The 21,886-nt window shown below is 43.0% G+C and overlaps 1 protein-coding gene across 1 annotated transcript; it reads right to left on the reverse strand.

The window, feature by feature from the left end:
- Positions 1 to 315: 315 nt before the first annotated feature.
- Positions 316 to 12,728, reverse strand: LOC139383357 (YTH N6-methyladenosine RNA binding protein F2). Its single transcript, XM_071127863.1, has 6 exons — positions 12,530 to 12,728; positions 12,282 to 12,306; positions 10,854 to 10,930; positions 8,587 to 10,215; positions 6,395 to 6,463; positions 316 to 946 (listed from the first exon to the last, which is right to left on the reverse strand). The coding sequence occupies exons 1-6, from the start codon at positions 12,554 to 12,556 to the stop codon at positions 923 to 925; spliced, it is 1,851 nt and encodes a 616-aa protein (XP_070983964.1). The 5' UTR covers positions 12,557 to 12,728; the 3' UTR covers positions 316 to 922.
- Between the last annotated feature and the right edge of the window lie 9,158 nt (positions 12,729 to 21,886).

Genomic DNA, 21,886 nt, shown 5'->3' on the forward strand with positions numbered 1-21,886 from the left:
AAACGAGGGGAACGCACATGTTCTTGCTGAGTATACCACATTTATTACTTTGAAGTGATTAATAGAAAGAGTCGGGGCGAGGCCAGTGTCAGCGCGGTCTTTAAGAAAACGAAAGGGGAGGAAGAAACAAAAATGGCAAGAGAAAAGCAACATTACTGAACAGGTCCAGAAAGAGGACTGGAAACAGGGCCCGTATTGTACAATTGTACACTATAAAATAATTATACAATGACCAAGGTTCTAAACGTAATAATGTATTTACTTTCAATTCCCCCAAACCTTACCCCCCCCCATAAAACAGGGTAATCTCAAACATCCATTTGAGTTCTCCTTTATGACAGAAGCATTGGAAACAAACTCCTTGCAGGGTGAGATGACAGTACCCACAACGACAAATATCCACTGAAGAGACCCCGTCTGCGTCCTGATTGGATCCATTAATCTTCCACAGGATGGAGGGGTTTACAAAGAAATGAAACAAATGGCCCGCCTTGACTTTTGGGCACTAATAGTATCCGACACTAAACATTTCCACTAGAATTTTGCGTAAGAAGAATTAGACTTGCTCTTGGACTGTAAGAACAAACGATCATTGTTAAAAAAAAAAAGAAAAAAAAAAGTTTTATTTTTAAAAAGCATACCAGAAAAAAAAGCATATGTAGTGGAATGGGTTGGGTGGGGCAAAAGAGATTGACCTAAGGATGCTATGCATTATGTTGTAGTCCTATGAATAATCATTTCTTTTACTACAAGTTCGAAGTAAGTCTTTTAAAGTAAAAAGAAATCAAGAAAGTCTTCATTTAGTCGATTTTTTTTGTCCTTGGTTAATTTCCCCCTCCATTTTGCATTTCTTGAAAGATCTGAATGTGAGATGGGGTGGAAAGTGGGAGCTATTGCAGTCTTTTGCCCAAAGCAGTAACTGTTACTTAACACGTCCTTGGCGCTCCTGTGGGACACAAAGAGAAAACAAGAAGAGTTCAGTTTGGGGACTCACATCAAAACATACACTTCAGAGATTTAGGGCTTTTCAGAATGTTGTAGATCCAATTTTAATGTAACCTGTGGGCATAATTATTATACTCCAATGGATTTAAGAGAGGGGAGTTTGTCAATCTTTAAGTTTAAAAGCAAGTCACATGTCTGTTGGTGCTAAGCATTTCCCTACCACCAGGTCCCACCAAGTAGTTCTACACAAATAGGATGTGTATTGCCTACAACATTCAGTTCTGATCACCTTTTCAGACATTTGCAATAATCATCCACGGCAAGACAAGGACCATTTGTCCTCATTCAGTAAAGAGTACATTGAGCACAAAATGTCAAAGTACATCTGCATTTTGATCACTTGAGAGAAAGGGAATTTAACTTGATGAAAAATCCTCCGATTTCAAAACAAAAGGTGGCTGTCTAACAGGGCAGCAGGAAAACAGGTTTTTAGATGCTAGACTGGAAGTGTAGTTTTTGCCAGCATGAGCAGGCGTTAACCACACATAGAATTCTTGAAAACAAAACACGGAATTATCATTGAAATGAGTCTCACACTACAAAAAGTTACATCTAAAGTAGCAGGACTGTTAGGCTGGGTTTACTCTCCACTTGTTCCCCAGAGCAAAATGTCACTGACATGTCCGTAAAGTTACTAATTCTGGCATGCACCAAAATCTCTGCAGTGTATAGTGAAATGTTTCTTTAAATATATAAAACTTATTTTTATTCAGGGGAGCCCAATTGAGACCATGGGGCACCATTGGGAATGAGACCAAGTAAACATTTCCACAAACAGGGTGAAAAACACTACAAATAAAATACAAATTAAACAAACCACAACATCAACAAATCCACTACAATCAAGAATTAATTCATTGAGGATTTGAGTTAACACCAGAGTCCTAAAAACTGCCCTAGCAACACCAGGGAATCAAGATGCAAGGAATTTTGTAGGTTATTCCGACAGTGGACGGCACTAAAATTAAAGGAGGATTTCTCTAAATTGGACACAAACAGAGGGACCTCAGAGTTAACCAAAGCGGGTTTGGCAGCTCGTTTTTATACGTTAGCAAAGAAATTATGTACACCGAACAAAAATATTAAAACACAACATGTAAAGTGTTGGTCCCATGTTTCATGAGCTGAAAACTTTCGATATGCATCAAACCCTTATTGCTGAAATGTTCTGCACAAATTTGTTTACGTCGCTGTTAGTGAGCAATTCTTTGCCAAGATAATCAATCCAATTGACAGGTGTGGCATATCAGGAAGCTGATTATCCTCAACAGGTTTGGAGTCCCCCCCCTCCCACCCGCGGCATGGTTGAGCTAACATATGCTAATCACATTAGCCCGAGGTTGTAAGTAACAAGAACATTTCCCAGGACATAGACACGTGCATGAGGAGATATATTGTATAAGGAGAGTGCACAGTTATGAACTTAAATGTATTAATAAACCAATTAGGCGCATTTGGGCAGTCTTGATACAACATTTGTTGCACATACACTGCTGCCATCTAGTGGCCAAAATCTAAATAGCACCTAACCTGGAATAGCACATTATGGCCCCTCTTGCATTTCAAAAGACGGAACCAAAACAAAAGTTTGCTACATTAATTTCACATTTCCACAAAGTTCAGTGTTTCCTTTCAAATGGAATCAAGAATATGCATATCCTTGTTCAGGCAGTTAGATATGTCATTTTAGGTGAAAATTGAAAAAAAAAAAAAAAGGGCCTGATTCTTAAACCATATGATCATTACACTGGTGCACCTTGTGCTGGGGACAATAAAAGGCTACTCCAAAATGTGCAGTTGTGTCATAATGCTACAGATGTCTCAATTAGAGTGTGCAATTGGCATGCTGACTGTAGGAATGACTACCAGAGCCATTAACTTCTTTGGGATAGGGGGCAGCATTTTCACTTTTGGATGAATAGCGTGCCCAGAGTGAACTGCCTCCTACTCAGTCCCAGATGCTAATATATGCATATTATTATTAGTATTGGATATAAAACACTGAAGTTTCTAAAACTGTTTGAATGATGTCTGAGTATAACAGAACTCATATGGCAGGCAAAAACCTGAGAAAATATCCAAACAGGAAGTGGAAAATCTGGTTTGTAGTTCAGCCCCTATCGAATTCAGTGGGATATGGGTTATTTTGCACTTCTTAAGGCTTCCACTAGATGTCAACCGTCTTTAGAACGTTGTTTCAGGCTGCTCCTGTGAACGGGGGCCAGATGAGAGCTGTTTGACTAAGGGGTCTAACAGCAGCCTTGTTCTCAGTTACGCATTTCACATGAGGTACCTCTCGTTCCATTGCTTTTCTACAGACAATGGAATTCTCCGGTTGGAACATTATTGAACATTTATGATAAAAACATCCTAAAGATTGATTCTATACTTAGGCTTGACAAGTTTCTACGACCTGTAATATAACTTTTTGAACTTTGTCCGACTGGACCAGAACAAGCTTTTGGATTTGTTTACCAAACGCCCAAACAAAAGAAGCTATTTGGACATAAATTATGGACATTATCGAACAAAACAAGCATTTATTGTGGAACTGCGATCCCTGGGAGTGCATTCTGATGAAGATCAAAGGTAAGTGAATATTTATAATGCTATTTATGACTGATGTTGACTACCAAACATGGCAGATATTTCTCTGGCTGGTTTGGGTTCTGAGCGTTGTTCTCAGATTATGCTTTTTCTGTAAAGTAAAAAAAAAAAAAAAATCTGACAGCGGTTGCATTAAGGAGAAGTGCATCTAAAAGTTCCATGCATAACACTTGAATTTATCAACATTTATAAATGAGTATTTCTGTGAATTCATGTGGCTCTCTGCAATATCACTGCATGCTTTGGAACTACTGAACATAACACACCAATGTAAAATAAGATTTTGGGATACAAATATGAACTTTCCCGAACAAAACATACATGTATCGCTAGCGGAACCCCAGTCCTAGACAGGTTAACAGAGAATTTAATGATCTAAAACAGGGCTGAAAATGTCAAAGTTCATCCATGGCCTGCATACTCAGACATGTCACCCATTGAGCATGTCTGGGATACTCTGGATCGGTGTACGACAGCATAATCCAGTTCCCGCCAATATCCTGCAAATTCATGGGGGACAACATTCCAAACTGTAACTCTATGCGAAGGAGATGTCGCACTGCATGAGACAAATGGTGGTCACAGCAGACACCAAGGTATCTGGGAATACAGATGACTGTATTCCCAGTCATGCGAAATCCATAGATTAGGGACTAATGAATTTATTTCAACCGACTGATTTGCTTTATGAACTGTAACTCCGTAAAATCATTGAAATTATTGCAGGTTAAATTTATATTCAGTATGTTCATGTACACAGCCCTGATTGGCAGAAAGGATTGTCTAGACTCCAGAGCAGAGCCGCGGGCCATCTTTCTTGCGCGGATGGTAGGGTGCCGAAACAATTCCATTATTTGTAGGCTGCAAATGGACAGCAAGAAGCCCAAACCGATATAATATGTGACTAAAATATACAAATGACAAACCTCGCTTAAATTAGTATACGATCACGTGTTTTATGCGTGGGCATACTTTTTCCAAAATTTCAATTGGAGCTGATTTCCCAGTGTTCTTAGTCATATCAAAATATATATATTTTGTGCTCAGAAAATGTATCCATTTCAAGTCACGATACTTTCCGAAGGCACAGTACGTGTTCAGACCGCTCAACTTAAAAATGTTACGTTAGACACATTTTTATAATGTATTATAGTCTCCCCCCACCTCAAATCAACACACAATAACAGGTTTAGAAATATTTGATCATTTATAAAAAAAATAAACAGAAATATCACATTTACATAAGTATTCAGACCCTTTACTCAGTACTTGAAAAACCTTTGGCAGCATTGGGTATTATTGGGTATGACGCTACAAATATGCCACACCTGTATTTGTAGAGTTCCTCCCATTTTCCTCTGCAGATCCTCTCAAGCTCTATCAGGTTGGATGGGGAGCGTTGCTGGACAGCCATTTGCAGGTTTCTCCACAGATGTTCAAGTGCGGACTCTAGCTGGGCCACTCAAAGACTTGTCCCGAAGCCACTCCTGCGTCGTCTTTTTGGAAGGTGAACCTTTGCCCCCCAGTCTGAGGTCCTGCACGCTTTGGAGCAGGTTTTCACAGATCTCTGTACATTGCTCCGTTCATCTTTTCCTCAATCTTGACTAGTCTCTCAGTCCTTGCAGCTGAAAAACATCCCCACAGCATAATACTGCCACCACCACGATTCACCATAGGGGTGGTGCCAGGTTTCCTCCAGACGTGACACTTGGCATTCAGGCCAAGGAGTTCAATCTTGGCTTCATCAGACCAGAGAATCTTGTTTCTCATGGTCTGAGAGTCCTTTAGTTGCCTTTTGGAAAACTCCAAGCGGGCTGTCATGTGCATTTTACTGAGGAGTGGCTTCCGTCTGGCCACTCTACCATATAAAGGCTTGATTGGTGGAGTGCTGCAGAGATGGTGGTCCTTCTGGAAGTTTCTCAAATCTCCTCAGAGGAGCTCTGTCAGAGTGACCATCGGGTTCTTGGTCACCTCCCTGACCAAAGCAGTTCACCCCCGATTACTCAGCTCTAGTAAGTGTCTTTGTGGATCCAATCTTCTTCCATTTAAGAATGATGGAGGCCACTGTGTTCTTGGGGACCTTCAATGCTGCAGAAATTCTTTGGTACCCTTCGACACAATCCTGTCTCGGAGCTCTACGGACAATTCCTTCGACCTCATGGCTTGGTTTTTGCTCTGACTGGCACTGTCAACAAGGTATTGAAGTTGTTTTTATTTGTAATAAATTGGCTAAAAACCAGTTTTTGCCTGGACATTATGGGGTATTGTGTAGATTGCTAAATTATTTTTTTTAAATCCATTTTAAAATAAGGCTATAAAATAAAATGTGGGAGAAGTCAAGGGGTCTGAATACTTTCCGAAGGCACTGTACGCAAATAAATGACTGGTCATTGGTCAGAATAATCCGATTGAAGTAATGTTGTGGGCCAAAATCACCATCCCAACTGAACAAGCTGAAATTGGAGACGCTCTTTTGAAAAAGCTTAAACTGAAAAGACATTATGATAATTATGACAATTTCAGAGTGTTATTTTGACCTCTGTGGAAATATCAGCAATAAGTCACTCTTATCCAGAGCAACTTACAGGAGCAATTAGAGTTAAGTGCCTTGCTCAAAGGCACAGACATCACCTAGTCAGCTCAGGGATTCAAGCCAGCAACCTTTCGGTTACTGGCCCAATGCTCTTAACCACTAGGCTACCTGGCCTAATGAAGTATAAATCCATACAAAAAGGTTGGTCCAAGAGAACGAGGGGAAGGTGGGAGCGCTAGGGCATGTTACCTGAAGTCTGTAATGACTCCTGCTGGGGTTTGGGTTGCTGGGGTACGGCTCGCTTCCCTGGACTTCCACCTGGTAACACAAAACATCAGGCTTTAGTTTGGAACAAAACAGAAAGGATGTGAGGCCTCAATCGACCTCAGGCATACATGCATCACCTTAAGGAACTTACACATTTTTTTACTTGGTGGTATCAAAGTGGATAGATGAAAAATGAGTCAACCGTGATCGCTCTCTAAAACAATCTTTTGTTTCATTGTTACGTTATTCAGCAAGGATCATTCATCATGAGTTGTCAGCATATCACCTTCCTAGCGCACATGACTCTCAGCTCTACTCTGAAGCCTGAACCTAAGTGCATGTTGATATTCCATCAATACCAGTCAGTAATCCATGGTTATCACCAATCTGGATCAATATGTAAACCACAAAACTATGATTAACACGTATCTCATGTTTTTCTATGCTATTGTTAATTAATTGATAAAATACCAGTTACAGATTGATCTTTGACAACTAGTAAATATAGTATTTTCCAAATATTTACAGGGGAGTTTCCCTGAGAAATACCCCCAGGTGCAGAGCAGTAACCTTGCCGGAGTAAATAACACACTGTTTTGCACACATAGCCTCAGTCATGCAATGTGAAGTTACTGATGGGAAAGGACACCTCAACAACTCAAGTTCAAAAATAAAATGTTATTAGAGAGCACCATGTAAGGAAGCATGATTTGTGTTTCAGCAAAATAAGCTTGAAGGAAACATACAAGGTAGAATGTAAATTAGCAACATATTGTTGCCACAGCAGACAGGACTGTCTAATATAACTAGGCCTATGTTTTGATGTAAAGAAAGCCGCATCCGCATCTCAGACCTGACAAACAAGCACTGTAGTCACTATAAAAACAGGGTCAGTAATACAGAACTACAGAGAGTGTACCCCTTTATGACAATATATTATGATATACACAGCTTGGCAATGAATCAGAAACTGTACAAGCCTATAGGGCCGTCAAACTAAAATCTGTACCTCAAAGCCAATTCCACTGATACCCCCCCCCCCCATTCCTCCCTTCTAACCAGGGACTGACTTAGATATGGGACACCAGGTTGGGGCAATAAATTACTAGGTTAAAAAAAAACTGTAGTAACCCAGACCTTGTAGGATAAGATTTAAATATGCAATCATCCTACTTACACAGCTTTTGATAACATGGCTTTCAATAGATCATCTTCAAAACAAGTTGTTGCACTGCTGTGAGTGGAAGTCATCAACATTAGTAGATTGAGCAAGCATTTGTTACCAACATCAAAGGATTAACATTATTTGTATTTTTTTTATTGAACCTTTATTTAACTAGGCAAGTCAGTTAAGAACTAAATCTTATTTACAATATACGGCCAACCCCGGACCAATTGTGCCACGGCGTATGGGACTACCAATCATGGCCGGATACGATACAGCCTGGAATTGAACCAGGTACTGTAGTGGCGCCTCTTGCACTGAGATGCAGTTCCATAGACCACTGCCGCACTCGGGAGCCCATGGCCATTTAGACTGAAGGGCCAATGTAAACATGCATTTCATATGTGAATAGAAGCCTTTGTAAAAGACGGAGCATAATAATATTCTAATTATTTTGGGAGTCTAGAGAAGGTCAACAAAATGCATTTTGGTGGGCACAAGGTAGACTGCTGGCATTTAGGTTCAATAATTTTGGTTTAATTGATTCTTGCAAAAACCTTTCTGCTCCCCCTTTTTAAATTGTATATATGGGCATAGTGGCCTTACTGGGCTAGAGCACTGGTTTGGTGAGCCAAGCATCTGAAGCATTTCCTAAATAACTTCAGAAACCCTATCTCAAAGAGGGCATAATTTTCAACTGTAAATGCCTATGCAAAAGTAATAAATTCCTAATAACATTTCCAACACAACAAAAATGTGACATTGCTCATTGATTAAATATACCGAATTGGAAATATACATTCAATACCGACTCTATCTACATTTTCTGTTGGAATGGCACATTGTAAGATTAACACATACATAATGATTGATGATCTACATCAACATAACACCCAACAGAATTTTAGCTCTCCAGATGCTCTCAGAACCTTCACACACACACAGCTTCCCATGCCCCCACCCCCCAGGCCTATTAATTTCCCCAGGTGGGTGGAGGGTAGGCCGTTACCTTTTTCACACACTCCTCCTCCTCCTGGCGCTTCTCGTAGTGGGAGAAGTCATCGAAGATGGAGGTGGTGTGCTTGTAGCCAGCGATGATCTTCAGCACCTGCCGTGCCTTGTCCAGGGGCACCTCCTGCGTGTCCCGCGAGTTGGTCACTGGCTTGTTCTCATTGTTCTCCAGGCGAATGTGCCGTAGCTGGCTGTTGGGAACGTCCTTAACAAAGATCCAGCGCACATCAAAGCGCCCCTTCCACTTGTCCTGCGACCACACACCGGCGCAGGTGTTGTAGTCCACGGGCGAGCGCATCTCCGCCACGCCGCAGAAGTGGCCACTGCCATTGACGCTGAAGAGCAGGTACAGGGGGCCCTTAGCACCCAGCGAGCGATAGGCGGCGTCCAGCCGCTTATTGCCGTGCTCTGTGCTACACCAGATGTTGTACTTGATGGAGCGGTGGATGTCGTCTTCAGAGTAGCTCTTGATGATGAACACACGTCCCTGCTTGGGGTTCCAGTCAAAGTCCTTGGGGTTGTAGTTGTTGACCAGGCGCAGTTTCTCCAGCACCGGGTGGGGCTCCGAAGGTACCTGCACCCCGCCCACAACAGAGTTCGGGGGAGACTGTCCCACCCCGCCATCCCCAAAGCCATTAGCGCGGTTCCGTGGTGGGACCCAGCGGGTGGGCTGAGTGGTGGGTGGGGGGCCCTGGGAGAGCTGCAGCTGCCCCCCCATGCCCTGCTGCCCGTTCGGGGGGAACTGGTGCTGCCCAAGCTGGGCCAAAGGGGCCACCAACTGCCCGTTGCTGAGCTGTAGTTGTGGGGTCCCTCCGGCCATGGTGCCGGGCTGAGGGGAGGCCTGGTTGGGCGGCTGCCCATTGCTGGGGATAGGCGCATGCTGTGGGGTGGACGCTTTAGGCATGTTCCCCTTGTTGTCCCAAGTGCCGATGTCCATGTTGTGTTTGATGGGCGGAGGGGGAAGGTTGGTACCCGCTATGCCCCCTTTGGTTTTCAGCTTGGGCTGAGGCTTGGCAGGCTTGCCAGCAATGTCTGCCCAGGATGCGGGTTTGGCAGGGGCAATGGGGGGCAGTGGCATGCTGGGAGCTCCACCAGACACCTGGCTGTGGCCCAGGGGTCCCCCGGGGAGGCCGGAGCCCACGACCTTGGGCACCCCCATGTCCCCAGCACCCCCTCCAATCTTAAGCCCCGCCAAGCTGTCCAAGCTGTTCATGCCGGGGGCTTTGTTGAGGGGCTCGTTCTGGGTGAAGGGGGACTGTCCGTCGATCATGGCGCCCCCTAGCGAGCTGGGCGCGTAGGCGTAGCTGCTGCTGTAGCCAGAGCTCTGCGTGGACTGTCCCTGAGAGCTGTTGTTGCCCCAGGCCGAGAAATCGATGCCACTGGGGAAGAAGTTAAAGCCGTGCTGGCCCAGGAAGGGATTGCTGCCCAGCGGGCCGGGTTGGCTGAACATGGCGTCGGGCAGGAAGTGGTGCTCCCCGTTGCTCAGCTGTCCATACGAGGCCAGGTAAGGCATGGGGGGGTCGCCGCCGGTGGACCATGCTGCCTCGTTCAGGGAGTACGAGAATCCTATGGAAGGGCTGTAGTAACTTGGCATGTAGGAGTCTGACATGGCCGTATACGCATTGCTCTGGGAAGAGAAGAACACTAGTTAGACTGCTGACTGTATTTCAATCATTACATCCTTTTCTGAATCTCTATCAGCCTCTGTCACCTCCTAGACTAGGACAACTGGCCATTTTCACACCAGTGAACTGCTTTATGAAGAGAAACAGTGGCATTGCTACACAACAAAAGGATGCAGCATTCCTTTGACTGGAGGAATACAGGCTCCATTATTTCCATTGTGGCCCACTTTTCTGGGAAGTGCCCACTCTACTGAGGGGCACCCAATGATGGATGCCAACCGAGGCAGTTACGACAAGATGAACGGCAGTTTAATTATGAATTGGAATTCTAGGAAAGCAAATGGACTACGTAGTAAACCGGGAGAGAAGAGTGCACTAAATGCCCTGGATTGGACACATGATGAATTGCAACAGTATAAAAGTAATTTACTGTAAAGCTATACAGCAAAATATCCCTGTTTTGCATGTTTACCATCGTAATCTATGAGTCAGACAGCTTGTTGATCATCCTGAAAATTTCTATTAAAACGGAGGCGGGTTTAAAATGTTACTTGAACAAATGCTATGAATAAGGCAGCCTAAGCAGGCAAACGTTAGGAGCAGAGTGTGGCCTAGTAAAGCTGATAGAAGTGGTACTCACCTGTCTGGCCTGAGTGTTCAGGTAAGGCTCAAACTCATCATTCAAAGTATCCTTTTGGGTCACAGCTCCGTTTTGCACTGGAAAAGAGTAGGCAGCAATGTAAAACATCTGGATATATCTGTTTGCACGAGGTGGAAATAGTTACAACTAGTCATAGGCCTACATTTGTGGCTGGTGGTGAGTAGGACGACAATAAGAATCAGGAAGTCCTTACATTTAATAATACATCTGTAGTATGGCACAACTTGAGTTCACTGTCACAAATTGCACCAAGCTGTTTTAATGCACTAAAATGGGTAGCATTGGATTGGTTGAGTTGGACAACAGTTGTCTTTCATGCTGGCTAGACCTATAACTACTGTCCCACCTTTAAAACAAGCAACTGTAGGCCATAGGCATCGGGTTGTATCATGTGCTGCGGTATATGTTAGATATAAAATCTAACAAAAAAATACCGTAACTGCAGAACTATTGCTACATGCGAAACGGCCTGTTTATTACAGTGAATCAGTCGCATAAGTATCTTGACAGTCACCAATGGGAATGGAAATAGGCGTTGAGGTGCTGCTGTACTATATTTATATTGTTTCTAGCTGCAATTTTGGACGAACAAACTGAATCGATTGGTATTTAACACCAGTGCTCGGGGGTCATGACATAACTTTAATTTGTGTCCGACGCGTGTCAGTTCGTCCTGACATGAGCAGAATCTGAAAAAAGAATAGCCAAACTGGAAAACAGGCCTGGCTAGTAAACAAAATTGCCTCACAATATTGAACTAAAACGTTTACGCTTAAATGGTTATGGTGGAAATAGCCAAGCTACTGGCACAGTGAGAACAGCATGCTCGAAGACGTGTCATTGGCAGGCAATTCATGCTTATGTTCGCAAAGAATCATTTAAATCGCGTGGTTAGCCAGCTAGCGTTAAGGAAGTACATGGAACAACCGGTTTAGTTTGCGTAAAAAGGTTCCAATTAAGGTAGTCGCTAGCATTTAACCAAAACTCAAGTTAGTCACTAACTAGCTATCGGACTTGAGAAATGTAGAGCGAGCTAGTTTGCAAATGTAGCGTAATCCCAGTCAGGTAGCACAATCTAACTACCAAGCTAGCCAGGCTAACTAGCGAACGTTAAAGCTGGCGCTGACGGATTTCCTCAAAATACAAAATTGTGTATTCGCACAACTGACAGTAAATGTAATTAAACTAAAGGATTAGCTAAGTAGGTACTACCAACGTATCGGAAATTTGTTCACATGTCCAATCAACAATAGAAGCGAAATTGGTACTTTGGTGATACTGGCCTGCTATCTGGCTAGCTAGCGAGCCATCATCACATTTGCCCACGCAGAAGAGGGTTTCCGTACACACCGCACGAAAAAGATCCGCATACAGAGCCAGCAAACTAGTCATGTTACGATGACTTACCTTTGTTTCCTTGGCCTTTCGGTCTCTGGATTGGGTCCAGGTGATTCATGAAGGTTTGATTTATGAGAAGAGAGGAAGGGAAAAATAAATGAAGAAATGTATATTCACCAGTCAGTCCTTTAGCAGGTGGTCAGGCCTACTTGCACTACAGAGAGTCACTGCCTCTGGAACAAGCTAACGTTATCCTAACTAGCTACGTCTCGATGGAAATTTGGTCTCGTAAATATTCAGAAAGTGACTCTCTTTACCTGTTCAAGAAGGCTGCTGGCTGACATGTCTTTCTCCCTGGAACCTTTTGTATTTTAATTCGTTTTTAATTTAAGAGGGAGGGTATATGAATTGTCTATTTGAGAGTTAGCCAAGTACCCCTGTCTCTCTACAGAGCTTAGAATCTACACAATGGCGGGCTGCAGCTCTCTCAGCGCTGAGCGACATCTCAACATGGCTGAGAGGCCGGGTTTTTCGATAGCGTTTATTTATGACGGAAATGCGCCCCTTAACGGCATGGAGGAACTATATTATGCAGGTAGGCTTTTAAATAGGCAATTGGAAATATTGTTATAATACAGTCGTGGCCAAAAGTTTTGAGAATGACACAAACATACATTTTCACAAAGTTTGCTGCTTCAGTGTCTTTTGATATTTTTGTCAGATGCTACTATGGAATACTGAAGTACAATTACAAGCATTTCATAAGTGTTAAAGGCTTTTATTGACAAATACATGAAGTTGATGCAAAGAGTCAATATTTGCAGTGTTGACCCTTCTTTTTCAAGACCTCTGCAATCCGCCCTGGCATGCTATCAATTAACTTCTGGCAGCCCATTCTTGCATAATCAATGCTTGGAGTTTGTCAGAATTTGTGGGTTTTTGTTTGTCCACCCGCCTCTTGAGGATTGACCACAAGTTCTCAATGGGATTAAGGTCTGGGGAGTTTCCTGGCCATGGAACCAAAATATCGATGTTTTGTTCCCCGAGCCACTTAGTTATCACTTTTGCCTTATGGCAAGGTGGTCCATCATGCTGGAAAAGGCATTGTTCATCACCAAACTGTTCCTGGATGGTTGGGAGAAGTTGCTCTCAGAGGATGTGTTAGTGCGATTCTTTATTCATGGCTATATTCTTAGGCAAAATTGTGAGTGAGCCCACTCCCTTGGCTGAGAAGCAACCCAACACATGAATGGTCTCAGGATGCTTTACTGTTGGCATGACACAGGACTGATGATAGCGCTCACCTTGTCTTCTCCAGACAAGCTTTTTTCCGGATGCCCCAAACAATTGGAAAGGTGATTCATCAGAGAAAATGACTTTACCCCAGTCCAATCCCTGTACCTTTTGCAGAATATTAGTCTGTCCCTGATGTTTTTCCTGGAGAGAAGTGGCTTCGTTGCTGCCCTTCTTGACACTTCTTGGCCATCCTCCAAAGGTCTTCGCCTCACTGTGCGTGCAGATGCACTCACACCTGCTGCAATTCCTGAGCAAGCTCTGTACTGGTGGTGCCACGACCCCGCAGCTGAATCAACTTTAGGAGACGGTCCTGGCGCTTGCTGGACTTGGGCACCCTGAAGCCTTCTTCACAACAATTGAACCGCTCTTCTTTAAGTTCTTGATGATCCGATAAATGGTTGATTTAGGTGCAATCTTACTGGCAGCAATATCCTTGCCTGTGAAGCCCTTTTTTGTGCAACACAATGATGACGGCACGTGTTTCCTTGCAGGTAACCATGGTTGACAGAGGAAGAACAATTATTCCAAGCACCACTCTCCTTTTGAAGCTTCCAGTCTGTTATTTGAACTCAATCAGCATGACAGAGTGATCTCCATCCTTGTCCTCGTCATCACTCACATCTGTGTTAACGAGAGAATCACTGACATGATGTCAGCTGGTCATTTTGTGGCAGGGCTGAAATGCAGTGGAAATGTTTTTTTTTAGGGATTCAGTTCATTTGCATGGCAAAGAGGGACTTTGCAATAAATTGAAATTCATCTGATCACTCTTCATAACATTCTGGAGTATATGCAAATTGCCATCATACAAACGGAGGCAGCAGACTTTGTGAAAATTAATATTTGTGTCATTCTCAAAACTTTTGGCCACGACTGTAGATAAAGGGAAATTGTTTTAAATTAGGAACGTATATTGATTTAGGCCTACATTTCCCACACATAACATAGCATTTGTGTATATATATATATATATTTTTTTTTTACAAAATGCCATTCATACATTCTTAATCAATCAAATGTATTCATAAGCCATTTTTACATCAGCCGATGTCACAAAATGCTATACAGAAACCCAGCCTAAAACCCCAAACAGCAAGCAATGCAGATGTAGAAGCACGTTGGCTAGGAATAACTCCCTAGAAAGGCAGGAACCCAGGAAGAAACCTAGAGAGGAACGAGGCTCTGAGGGGTAGCCAGTCCTCTTCTGGCTGTGCTGGGTGGCGATTGTAACAGTACATGGCAGTACATGGCCAAGATGTTCAAACGTTCATAGATGACCAGCAGTGTCAAATAATCACAGTGGTTGTAGAGGTTGCAACAGGTCAGCACCTCAGGAGTAAATGTCGGTGGGCATTTCATAGCCGAGCATTCAGAGTTCGAGACAGCAGGTGCGGTAGAGAGAGGGAGTCGAAAACAGCAAGTCCGGGACAAGGTAGCACGTCCGGTGAACAGGTCATGGTTCCAAAGCCACAGGCTGAACAGTTGAAACTGGAGTGGAAACACGACCAGGTGGACTGGGGACAACAAGGAGTCATCAGGCCAGGTAGTCCTGAGGCATGGTCCCAGGGCTCAGGTCCTCCGGGAGGGAGAGGGAGAGAGAGAATAAGAGGGAGCATACTTAAATTCACACAGGACACCGGGTAAGACAGGAGAAATACTCCAGATATAACAGACTGACCCTAGCCCCCCGACACATAAACTACTGTAGCATAAATACTGGAGGCTGAGACAGGAGGGGTCAGGAGACACTGTGGCCCCATTTGACGATACCCCAGACAGGGCCAACCAGGCAGGATATTACCCCAACCACTTTGCCAAAGCACAGCCCCCACACCACTAGAGGGATATCTTCAAACCCCCAACTTATTACCCTGAGACAAGGCTGAGTATAGCCCACGATGATCTTCTCTACGGCACAAACCCGAGGGGGCGCAAACCCGAATAGGAAGACTCAACCCACTCAAGTGACGCACCTCTTCTAGGGACGGGATAGAAGAGCACCAGTAAGCCCGTAACTCAGCACCGTAATAGGGTTAGAGGCAGAGAATCCCGGTGGAGAGAGGGGTATCGGCCAGGTAGAGACAGCAAGGGCGGTTCATTGCTCCAGTGCCTTTCAGTTCACCTTCAGACCCCTGGGCCAGACTACACTCAATCATAGGACCTACTGAAGAGATGAGTCTTCAATAAAGACTTAAAGGTCGAGACCGAGTCTGCATCTCTCACATGGATAGGCAGACCATTCCATAAAAATGGAGCTCTATAGGAGAATGCCCTGCCTCCAGCTGTTGGCTTCAAAATTCTAGGGACAGTAAGGAGGCCTGCGTCTTGTGACCGTAGCATACGTGTAGGTATATACGGCAGGAACAAACCGGAGAGATAGGCAGGAGCAAGCCCATGTAATGCTTTGTAGGTTAGCATTAAAACCTTGAAATCAGCCCTAGCCTCAACAGGAAGCCAGGCTAGCAGTACTAGCCAGGCTAGCACTGGAGTAATATGATCACATATTTTGGTTCTAGTCAAGATTCTAGCAGGCATGTTTAGCACTAACTGAAGTTGATTTAGTGCTTTATCCGGGTAGACGGAAAGGAGAGTATTGCAGTAGTCTAATCTAGAAGTGACAAAAGCATGGATTAACTTTTCTGCATAATTTCTGGACAGAAAATTTCTGATTTTTGTAATGTTACGAAGATGGAAAAAAGCTGTCCTTGAAATAGTCTTGATATGTTCATCAAAAGAGAGATCAGGGTCCAGAGTAACGCAGAGATCCTTCACAGTTTTATTTTAGACGACTGTACAACCATCAAGATTAATTGTCAGATCCAACAGAAGATCTCTATTTTCGTGGGACCTAGAACTAACATCTCTGTTTTGTTCGAGTTTAAAAGTAAAACATTTGCCGTCATCCACTTCCTTATGTCTGAGACACAGGCTTCTCGGGAGGGTAATTTTGGGGCCTCACCACGTTTTATCGAAAAGTACAGCTGTGTATCATCCGCATAGCAGTGAAAGTTAACATTATGTTTCTGAATGACATCACCAAGAGGTAAAATATATATTGAAAACAATAGTGGTCCTAAAACAGAACCTTGAGGAACACCAAAACGTACAGTTGATTTGTCAGAGGACAAAGCATCCACAGAGACAAACTGATATCTACACCAGGCCAGAACTTGTCCGTGTAGACCAATTTGGATTTACAGTCCCTCCAAAATAATGTTTTGATCAATGGTGTCAGGGTAGCCTAGTGGCTAGAGTGTTGAACTAGGAACCAGAAGGTTGCAAGTTCAAACCCACGAGCTGACAAGGTACAAATCTGTCGTTCTGCCCCTGAACAGGCAGTTAACCCACTGTTCCTAGGCCGTCATTAAAAATAAGAATTTGTTCTTAACTGACTTGCCTAGTTAAATAAAGTTAAAACATTTTTTTAAAGCAGCACTAAGGTCTAGTAGCACGAGGACAGATGTAGAGCCTGGGTCTGACGCCATTAAAAGGTAATTTACCACCTTCACGAGTGCAGTCTCAGTGCTATGATGGGGTCTAAACCAGACGGAAGCGTTTTGAATACATTGTTTGTCTTCAGGAAGGCAGTGAAGTTGCTACGCAGCAGCTTTTTCACATTTTTTTGAGAGGAATGGGAGATTCGATATAGGCCGATAGTTTTTAAAATATTTTCTGGTTCAAGGTTTGGCTTTTTCAAGAGAGGCTTTATTCCTGCCACTTTTTGTGAGTTTGGTACACATCCGGTGGATAGAGAGCTGTTTATTATGTTCAACATAGGAGGGCCAAGCACAGGAAGCAGCTCTTTCACTAGTTTAGTTGGAATAGGGTCCAGTATGCAGCTTGAAGGTTTAGAAGCCATTACTATTTTCATGAATGTGTCAAAACATATTGGATTTAAAAACTCTCACTTGATCCTAGGTCCTGGTAGTGTTGTGCAGACTCAGGACAACTGAGCGTTGGAGAAATAGTCACCAGGACCACAAATACAAATTCCATCTAGACACTGTTGCCCTAGAGCACACAAAAAACTATACATACTTTGGCCTAAACATCAGCGCCACAGGTAACTTCCACAAAGCTGTGAATGATCTGAGAGACAAGGCAAGAAGGGCATTCTATGCCATCAAAAGGAACATAAATTTCAACATACCAATTAGGATTTGGCTAAAAATACTTGAATCAGTCATAGAGCCCATTGCCCTTTATGGTTGTGAGGTCTGGGGTCCGCTCACCAACCAAGACTTCACAAAATGGGACAAACACCAAATTGAGACTCTGCACGCAGAATTCTGCAAAAATATCCTCCGTGTACAACGTAGAACACCAAATAATGCATGCAGAGCAGAATTAGGCCGATACCCACTAATTATTAAAATCCAGAAAAGAGACGTTAAATTCTATAACCACCTAAAAGGAAGCGATTCCCAAACCTTCCATAACAAAGCCATCACCTACAGAGAGATGAACCTGGAGAAGAGTCCCCTAAGCAAGCTGGTCCTGGGGCTCTGTTCACAAACACAAACACACCCTACAGAGCCCCAGGACAGCAGCACAATTAGACCCAACCAAATCATGAGAAAACAAAAAGATAATTACTTGACACATTGGAAAGAATTAACAAAAAAACAGAGCAAACTAGAATGCTATTTGGCCCAACACAGAGAGTACACAGCGGCAGAATACCTGACCACTGTGACTGACCCAAAATTAAGGAAAGCTTTGACTATGTACAGACTTAGTGAGCATAGCCTTGCTATTGAGAAAGGCCGCCGTAGGCAGACATGGCTCTCAAGAGAAGACAGGCTATGTGCTCACTGCCCACAAAATGAGGTGGAAACTGAGCTGCACTTCCTAACCTCCTGCCCAATGTATGACCATATTAGAGAGACATATTTCCCTCAGATTACACAGATCCACAAAGAATTCGAAAACAAATCCAATTTTGAAAAACTCCCATATCTACTGGGTGAAATTCCACAGTGTGCCATCACAGCAGCAAGATTTGTGACCTGTTGCCACGAGAAAAGGGCAACCAGTGAAGAACACACACCATTGTAAATACAACCCATATTTATGCTTATTTATTTTATCTTGTGTCCTTTAACCATTTGTACATTGTTAAAACACTGTATATATATATATAATATGACATTTGTAATGTCTTTATTGTTTTGAAACTTCTGTATGTGTAATGTTTACTGTTAATTTTAGTTGTTTTTCACTTTATATATTCACTTTGTATGTTGTCTACCTCACTTGCTTTGGCAATGTTAACACATGTTTCCCATGCCAATAAAGCCCTTGAATTGAATTGAATTGAAATTGAATTGAAATACGCAGATTTAAAGAGGAGTCCGTAATTTGCTTTCTAATGATCATGATATTTTCGTCAAAGAAGTTAATTAATTTATCACTGTTGAAGTGAATGCCATCCTTTCTTGGGGAATGCTTTTTAGTTAGGTTTGTGACAGTATCAAAAATACATGTAGGATTGTTCTTAATCTCCTCAATTAAGTTGGAAAAATAGGATGATTGAGCAGAAGCTTGGGTTCTTCGATATTGTACAGTACTGTCTTTCCAAACTCGTCGGAAGACTTCCAGTTTGGTGGAGCGCCATTTCCGTTCCAATTTTCTGGAAGCTTGCTTCAGGGCTCGGGTATTTTCTGTATACCAGGGAGCTAGTTTCTCATGACAAATGTTTTTTGTTTTTAGGGGTGCGACTGCATCTAGGGTATTTCGCAAGGTTACATTTTGTTTCTCAGTTAGGTTGTTATCCGACTTTTGTACTCCGACGTCTTTGGGTAGGTGGAGGGAGTCTGGAAGGGCATCTAGGAATCTATGGGTTGCCCGGAAATTTATAGCACGGCCTTTGATGGTTCTTGGTTGGGGTCTAAACAGATTATTTGTTGTGATTGCAAATTTAATAAATTGGTGGTCCGATAGTCCAGGATTATGAGGAAAAACATTAAGACCCACAGTATTTATTCCACGGGACAAAACTAGGTCCACAGTATGACTCTGGCAGTGAGTAGGTTCGGAGACATGTTGGACAAAACCCACTGAGTCAATGATTGCTTCGAAAGCCTTTTGGAGTGGGTCTGTGGACTTTTCCAAGTGAATATTAGTCACCAACAATTGTAATATTATCTTCCATTATCTGCCCGTGAGGAACACTGTATACTGCCCAGGAGGCCTGTAAACAGTAGCTATAAAAAGTGATTGAGTAGGCTGCATAGATTTCATGACGAGAAGCTCAAAAGACGAAAATGCAGTCTTTAAAAAAAATGTATTGACATTTTCTATCGTAAATGTTAGCCAAACCTCCACCTTTGCGGGTTGCTTTGGGGATGTGGTCACTAGTGTAACCAGGAGGAGAGGCCTCGTTTAACACAGTAAATTCATCAGGCTTAAGCCATGTTTCAGTCAGTCCAATCACATCAAGATTATGATCAGTGATTAGTTCATTTATTATAATGGCCTTGGAAGTGAGGGATCTAACAATAAGTAGCCCTATTTTGAGATGTGAGATATCACAATCTCTTTCAATAATGACAGGAATGGAGGAGGTCTTCATTCCAGTGAGATTGCTGAGGCGAACACCGCCATGTTTAGTTTTGCCCAACCAAGATGGAGGCACAGACACGGTCTCAATGGGGATAGCTGAGCTGACTACAGTGACTGTGCTAGTGACAGACTCCACTAAGCTGGCAGGCTGACTAACAGCCTGCTGCCTTGCCTGCACCCTCTCTCATTGTGGAGCTAGAGGAGTTAGGAGGCCCCAACTTAAAAGTGTGGGCCCTCCTCTATAACCATTGAGTACATTTTACACTAATGTACTCAATGGTGCTCCATTTCTGAAAAGATTGCACATGCACAAAAACTTGGCGCATGCCATAGTTGTTTCCCGTTATAAATCAGACCTGTAGTAAAACTGCGCATGTGAATGAGCATTATAATGCCGTGTTCATGTGCTAGTCGGATCTAGGAAACTCAGAAATGTCCAACTTGCTAACTGGTGGCCGTTGAATGCGGCACTTGTATAACTACACTGAACAAAAATATGAATGCAAAATGCAACAATTTCAAATATTTTGTTGAGTTACAGTTCATATAAGGAAATCAGTAAATTGACATGAATTCATTAGGCCCTAATTTATGGATTTTACATTACTGGGAATACAGATACAGTGCCTTGCGAAAGTATTCGGCCCCCTTGAACTTTGCGACCTTTTGCCACATTTCAGGCTTCAAACATAAAGATATAAAACTGTATTTTTTTGTGAAGAATCACCAACAAGTGGGACACAATCATGAAGTGGAACGACATTTATTGGATATTTCAAACTTTTTTAACAAATCAAAAACTGAAAAATTGGGCGTGCAAAATTATTCAGCCCCTTTACTTTCAGTGCAGCAAACTCTCTCCAGAAGTTCAGTGAGGATCTCTGAATGATCCAATGTTGACCTAAATGACTAATGATGATAAATACAATCCACCTGTGTGTAATCAAGTCTCCGTATAAATGCACCTGCACTGTGATAGTCTCAGAGGTCCGTTAAAAGCGCAGAGAGCATCATGAAGAACAAGGAACACACCAGGCAGGTCCGAGATACTGTTGTGAAGAAGTTTAAAGCCTGATTTGGATACAAAAATATTTCCCAAGCTTTAAACATCCCAAGGAGCACTGTGCAAGCGATAATATTGAAATGGAAGGAGTATCAGACTAATGCAAATCTACCAAGACCTGGCCATCCCTCTAAACTTTCAGCTCATACAAGGAGAAGACTGATCAGAGATGCAGTCAAGAGGCCCATGATCACTCTGGATGAACTGCAGAGATCTACAGCTGAGGTGGGAGACTCTGTCCATAGGACAACAATCAGTCGTATATTGCACAAATCTGGCCTTTATGGAAGAGTGGCAAGAAGAAAGCCATTTCTTAAAGATATCCATAAAAAGTGTTGTTTAAAGTTTGCCACAAGCCACCTGGGAGACACACCAAACATGTGGAAGAAGGTGCTCTGGTCAGATGAAACCAAAATTGAACTTTTTGGCAACAATGCAAGACGTTATGTTTGGCGTAAAAGCAACACAGCTGAACACACCATCCCCACTGTCAAACATGGTGGTGGCAGCATCATGGTTTGGGCCTGCTTTTCTTCAGCAGGGACAGGGAAGATGGTTAAAATTGATGGGAAGATGGATTGAGCCAAATACAGGACCATTCTGGAAGAAAACCTGATGGAGTCTGCAGAAGACCTGAGACTGGGACGGAGATTTGTCTTCCAACAAGACAATGATCCAAAACATAAAGCAAAATCTACAATGGAATGGTTCAAAAATAAACATATCCAGGTGTTAGAATGGCCAAGTCAAA

This window comes from Oncorhynchus clarkii, chromosome 25 (assembly GCF_045791955.1).
Source record: "Oncorhynchus clarkii lewisi isolate Uvic-CL-2024 chromosome 25, UVic_Ocla_1.0, whole genome shotgun sequence".
In the NCBI taxonomy this organism is placed as follows: domain Eukaryota; kingdom Metazoa; phylum Chordata; class Actinopteri; order Salmoniformes; family Salmonidae; genus Oncorhynchus; species Oncorhynchus clarkii.

What these genes read in the sequence shown, in the direction of transcription:
- LOC139383357 (XM_071127863.1), bottom strand. Translation starts at nt 12,556, where the DNA reads ATGTCAGCCAGCAGCCTTCTTGAACAG. An exon ending in CCAGCAGCCTTCTTGAACAG is followed by an intron (nt 12,307 to 12,529) that starts GTAAAGAGAGTC and finishes GACCCAATCCAG; the next exon opens with AGACCGAAAGGCCAAGGAAA. An exon ending in TGAACACTCAGGCCAGACAG is followed by an intron (nt 10,216 to 10,853) that starts GTGAGTACCACT and finishes TTCTCTTCCCAG; the next exon opens with AGCAATGCGTATACGGCCAT.